General features: G+C 34.8%; 1 protein-coding gene across 1 annotated transcript; it reads right to left on the minus strand.

The window, feature by feature from the left end:
- Window positions 1-703: 703 nt before the first annotated feature.
- LOC116021856 lies at window positions 704-4350 on the minus strand. The gene is made up of 7 exons (XM_031262350.1): window positions 4096-4350; window positions 3877-3916; window positions 2774-2844; window positions 2024-2118; window positions 1541-1608; window positions 1192-1302; window positions 704-1098 (listed from the first exon to the last, which is right to left on the minus strand). Exons 1-7 carry the CDS (start codon window positions 4313-4315, stop codon window positions 963-965), a joined length of 741 nt encoding a protein of 246 aa, XP_031118210.1. The 5' UTR covers window positions 4316-4350; the 3' UTR covers window positions 704-962.
- Between the last annotated feature and the right edge of the window lie 1742 nt (window positions 4351-6092).

Here is a 6092-nt window from a genome sequence, read left to right on the forward strand (position 1 = left end):
AGTTTGGAGGCTCTTTTTTTTTTTTTTTTTTTTAATGCAGTTGATGCTAGTTCTTCAATTGTAGTTGATGTAAGATCTCTTATTGCAATTGATGTAAGATCTCTAATTGCATTTGATGTGAGTTCTCCGATTAATATTGATGACAATTCTAGATTTTTAAGTAGAGCTAGTAAGGGGGGGGGAGGGGGGGCGTGTGGTTTGCCCAAAAAATCCAGCTAAATAGATATTCAACAATTATGCCTATTATTTGTACATGTCAAATAATGAACTTTAAGTGCACTAATAATGAAACTAGAATATACAACATTCAATCAATTTTATATTATTTTGTGATGTTCAAGTAATGAACCTTTTTTTTTTTCAAAAAAAAAAAAAGTAATGAACCTTAAGCATAATAAAAATAAATGTTCAATATGTTTCACATTATTTTCTACATGTCCAAATAATGAACATTAAGTATACAAATAATAAACCTTAAGCATAATAATGTTCATATTATTTTGTACATATTCAAATAATGAACCTACAATATACAATCAAATAATGAATCTTATATACAAAAAATAACCTACAGTATACAAATAATGAACCTTGTGCACATAACAACATTTGTATTGGTTGACGGTAACGACAACAGTAAAAAGCTACCATCATCATTTTTAATTACCTAAAACAGTGTCGTATTAGACCACGATCCACCTCATAACCATTGGGGATAAATCACCAAACATTATTTAACCATTTTCCTTGTTTATATATTACAAGGTGGGTGCTTCAAATTTAAGTCTACATTGAGAAAGAGAGACTGGTAGGTAATTGTGAAAGGAGAACACTAATTCTTGCAACTCATTGTGTTTATCAGAAGAAGTTTTTGTACATCATTTGGCATTTCCCCACTGAAATTTGATGTCCATAGTACGGCAAGCAAAACAAAATTCTGAGCCAACATATTCTTTGAGTATTCACAATATGGATTCCAACTGCTTTAAATTTGGGTCCTGGTTTCCAGGTGCTTCATCTTCTTCCAAAGACTCGACATATGCATCAGCTATAGCCCGCCCTTGGTCGAGAACATTGGCTGGAACGGTTTTTAGGAGCCTGTAGACAACAAGATTATCGAACTAGGCTTTCTAAAATATGCTTTTTGCTGAACAGATACAATGAACAGAGGAAATGAGAAATAATTATTACTCGTCTAGTGCATTGATCGCTGCAGTGATCTGGCCCTTCATAGATTCAGTAGAGGCATCTCGTTCATTTCTTGATGCACGCAAAAACAACGAATCTAGTTCTTCCAAGGATCTTCACATTAAAAAGAACAATGAAAAAAGGAGCAGTCAGAAAATGCTTCACGTGTGTGTGTTAGTCGCTGACAATGGCTTTCACATTGTTCGGGTTTTGTGTGAAGGGGTTGAGAACAAAAGAGAATATAAATCTTTGTATAGATCTTTTGAGGCATATCCTCCTGTGTAGGAATCAAAATCTTGCAGGATCTAAACCGAAGAATTGCTGGTAGCATTTATGGAAATGAAAACAGTACCTCAGACATTGATCAACTTCACTGAAGGCCAATTCACCATTGCCATCATCAGATGCATATTGAGCCACCTACAATCCCGTGAAATTTTAATTATTCGGAAAAGAAACAAACTTGCAATGCTTCCTCCTCTAGTGTTCAAGCACATTAATCAGGAAACCCTATTACATTGTAGTATTTGTTCATCTATACTTTTCTCAACCTATTGAAGCACAAAGGGTCAATATCGCCTCCACTGAGACCCGAGCTCATGACCTCCCATATGGGAGAGTGGGAGAGTCACTACACTGAGCACAAGGTGCTTGGCCTATAATCTTAGTTGAGAACAGTAAATGAGGAGAAAAGGATGCTTTGTAACATTTTGGGCGTGATGATTAGAGTTATTCTTTAAATGCTATCAATATACCACTGAATTTGAGACATTATGTGCAGGAATAAAAAAAAAAAAAATTGAGGTGAAAAAGGCAAGAAGAGACCTTCACTTACTGCTCGAATATTAACACGAAGAGATGCAGCAGGGCCGGAACGTAATACATTCCTGCAATCAGCAAATTTTGGTTGATCGACTTCCAGGGATTTCCCTATATATAAAGAAGATCACGAATGTCGTCAGAGCCAGGACATTAAATGCTATGGAAATAAGTAATAACTATTCTTCCATCTTACATCGAATTTTAGAATTAAAGGAAACACATATGTCATTTTAGATGTATATATGATGGAACTTTAAGATCAAATGCAGGGAAATACACTGAAGAGTAAAGGAAAAAGAAACTTATTTTGAAACTTCCTATAGAAAACTTTCCACTTTTAGTTTTTTAGCAAGCAGCTGAAACATCGCGAGGCATTAAAGCCTATGTAATCATATTAGCTAGGAGTAAAGAAACCGAAGTTTTGATGTACCAGGATCCTGTATGCCTATATACTGGGATGAATTGAAAAGCAAACGTTTAGGACATTCTCAAAACAGAGTCAGAAACTTCAATTATTTATTTATTAATTTCTTTGAAAAAACAATTTTAGCATCATTTGATGTTATAACTTGACTCTAATTGGTGAATGTAATATAAAACTACTGACTTGAATTGCAAATGCTTGTAAACAGGAGCTCTATAAGGCGTGTATTTGTCCTTGCGATTTATATTTGATCATGGCATATAGCAATAAAATTGAGATGGATTATATCATGCTACTCTTTGCCAGCCTATAAATTGTGAAACAGAAACATAGCATTACCTAGTTGTTTAATCTGCAACTGAGCCAATATCACAGCAGGTACATAAGCTTCTAGTGGATCAAGCTTTTTCCTAGGTCACAAATTCCAAGATGGAGGCAAAGTTTCAGATTGAAAAAAAAACTGAATGCTGGGTATAGAGGAAAACACAGGTTATTTAACAAGCGTCTGAACTCTGAAAGTATCAAGACAACAAAATGTCACAAGGAATATTTAAAGCTTCACATGTTATATCCAACAAAGGTACTGCATTACTATTTTGTTTATGACTTGCAAACAGATATAACAATCTTGTGTAGTCTGGGCCTGCAAGCATTTTATTTGAGGTGCGAACTGTTGAGCATATAATATATAAACATGCTTCAATTTGGTACCAGAGCCAAACCATGCCAAAGGTCATAGGTTGTCACCCGATAAAAAGAAACTATGGTCCATGTGTTGCTTGGAGCCAGTCAAAAGTAACCCGCTCGCACATGTGAGGGTATGTTAAGCATATAATATATAAACAACATAAATGTACAATCCAGTTATCAACTTAGGCTTTTAGTTGAAATAGAGCACATGCTTCAATTCATACAAGGTACAGGTGCAAGGAAGTCAAAGAATTTATGTTGAACTAGAAAGAAAACAAAGAGGGGCAAGTGAGCATGATAAAACCCAACAAAATTCAGATGTCCATATTCTACAAGAAGATACTTGGAAGCCCTCATGGAGCATTCATCCACAAATGCATCAAAGTCATATATATACCTGTGATAGTGTGCAAGATTTACCCTAAATTTACCCCTGGTTCCAAAGAGATTCCCAGATTTTGAATCCATGAACAATACATTAATTAATCAAGCACTCAATTCCTGACTAGGAGAAAATGTAAACAATAACCAAGACCATGGTAAAATATCATGTTTTTCTTATTCAGTTTCCCACATTACTACAAAACTAGGGCTCATATTCTTTAAAAAATCCAAAATTTTGAGTCTTTTGAGTCAAGCAAGACTCAAGAGGTAGTTACTCGATCAATCTAATCATTGATTCTCTCATTTTTGTAATCACAAAGGTGTAAAACATACGCAATAGAATTGCCTCTTTGATTTTCCTCCCTCACCTTTTCATATATTTATCAAAAATGCTGCCGCCCACTGCCTCTGCAAAGCCACAAAAATTTCATCAAGCATCTCGCAATCTCATAACTGCTTTTGTCATCATTTCATTTCATTTCAATTTCCAGCGTAACAGAAAACTAGAATTTATGTGCTTTTCACTAACGCCCAAACACGGCCTTGTTCTGCGCGCATTGCGCCTCTAAATTGAGAAGAAGGCGTACCTTTGGGCAGAGAGAACCAGTGAAGGAAGGCGGCGAGAGACACGGAGACCAACCGCCTGCTCTCCCGCCTTTTCTCGGAGAGCAATGCGCACCTCAACCTTAAAGTGCGCCGCTGTCTTCTAGCCGGAAACAAGCTCGAAAACGGTGAAGAAGAAGTAAACTGGGAACCTAAGCTGCGGGCGGTGCTAACCTGCGCGGGGATGATCGCTGCAGTCGACATCTGGCCGGAGTGGAGTTTCTTCTAAGAACACCAGGAAAGGAAACTACTCTTATCCAACTCCGTATTTTCTCCACCGGGAGTTTCATGTTATAGCGGAAGTTACCATTGTACCCTTCACTAGTTCAATGCACTCCATTATTATTATTCACACTATCTATTATCGCGTTAGAAGTCAAACTTGTAACATTATTGTGCCTCATGATATATTTAGTTTTTTTAAAGTTACTTGTCTCAAATTTCACATAAAATAATGCTAGGCATCCCTCTTAAAAATTTCTTGCCTGGTGTGGGCGTGTGGCAACATCTAGTTGAATTATTTAGTAAGAGTATTTAATTAAAAATGTGTGGGATCAGTCAATTCATGACAGTCAATAAATATAAGTCATATCATGTGAAAAAATATTATGTGTTTGGTTTGGATTGTAAATATTTATAGGGAAAAGGGTCAAATAGACCCCTAAACTTTCAAAAAGGTCAATTAAACCCTCAAACATGTCAAATTGAGTTAAATACATCAAATTCACCGGTAACCAACAGGTTTTTATGGTCGCCTTCCCCAGGAGACGGCGACCAGTACTGGTCGCCTTCTGCCGGAGATGGCGATCGACGACGTTTCGGTCGTCGCCAAAAGTTGTCGTCGGAGACCGGAAATTGACTCAATTTGACATATTTGAGGATTTAATTGACCTTTTTAAAAGTTTAGGGGCCTAATTAACTTTTAGCCGAAAGTTGTCGTCGAAGACCGGAATTTGACTCAATTTGACATGTTTGAGGATTTAATTGCCCTTTTTAAAAGTTTAGGGGCCTAGTTAACTTTTAGTGTAAAGTTTAGGAGTCTATTTGACCCTTTTCCCATATATATATATATATATATATATATATGCACACGTGTATGTATATTTTGTTATTTAGTACGAGTATTTAATTAAAATATGCAGGATCAGTCAATTCATGACAATTAATAAATATAAGTCATATTATATGGACAAATATTAGAAGAAATTTAGGAGGGGTTAACATTTTCCATTCAATAATTTAGGTGGCGTTTGATTGAAGATTTTTGTTTCTTACTATCAGATTTGATATCAGTTATTCTATTTTATTTATTTATTTTTGTTATCCTACTATTGGATCAAAATTCTTTAGTATGTAAAAATTTCATTATCATTTTCTTCCCATACTATTAAACAATTGAATAAAAAATGAGGATGAACAAATACTCCGTAATAAATAAATAAAAAATTTCATTCTCCATGCATTAAATGTGAAACTTTAATGTATATACATATGTGTATGTACTAGTCTTTACACACACGATGCACGGAAATAAATGTACAATTTAAAATAATTCAAAAAAACAACAATAAATAAATAAATATCACAAGTATAGAATCTATATTATTTCTATATATATATATATATATATATATATATATATATATATATATAGGCCCTTATTCACATGAGGACTACATAGTATAGAGGACTATTATGACCAATCATAACCATCCATAGAATTTTAATAAATGGTGAGATTTAATGTGAGGGATCACATGGATTAGATCAGATTATAAGGTGAAGGTTAATTTGGACCATTACTAATTTACTAGTGGCTGTAATTAGGGAATGGAAATAATTGCCTTTCAATGGACTCCACGATCCATTATTAATTATGGCAACAAATCATATGTAATGGTATTACCATCTCATTAGTTCTGACCGTGAGAAGGCGGCAAAAGTGATGGTAAAGAGAAAAACATGGAGGCAATTGAGTTGT

Source organism: Ipomoea triloba, chromosome 6 (genome assembly GCF_003576645.1).
Source record: "Ipomoea triloba cultivar NCNSP0323 chromosome 6, ASM357664v1".
Classification (NCBI taxonomy): Eukaryota; Viridiplantae; Streptophyta; class Magnoliopsida; order Solanales; family Convolvulaceae; genus Ipomoea; species Ipomoea triloba.

Coding starts and splice junctions, on each gene's coding strand:
- LOC116021856 (XM_031262350.1), bottom strand. CDS start 4,315: ATGTCGACTGCAGCGATCATCCCCGCGCAGGTTAGCACCGCCCGCAGC. Junction 1,609..2,023: donor TTCGTGTTAATATTCGAGCA/GTAAGTGAAGGT, acceptor ACGGGATTGTAG/GTGGCTCAATATGCATCTGA. Junction 1,303..1,540: donor GAAGTTGATCAATGTCTGAG/GTACTGTTTTCA, acceptor TTTAATGTGAAG/ATCCTTGGAAGAACTAGATT.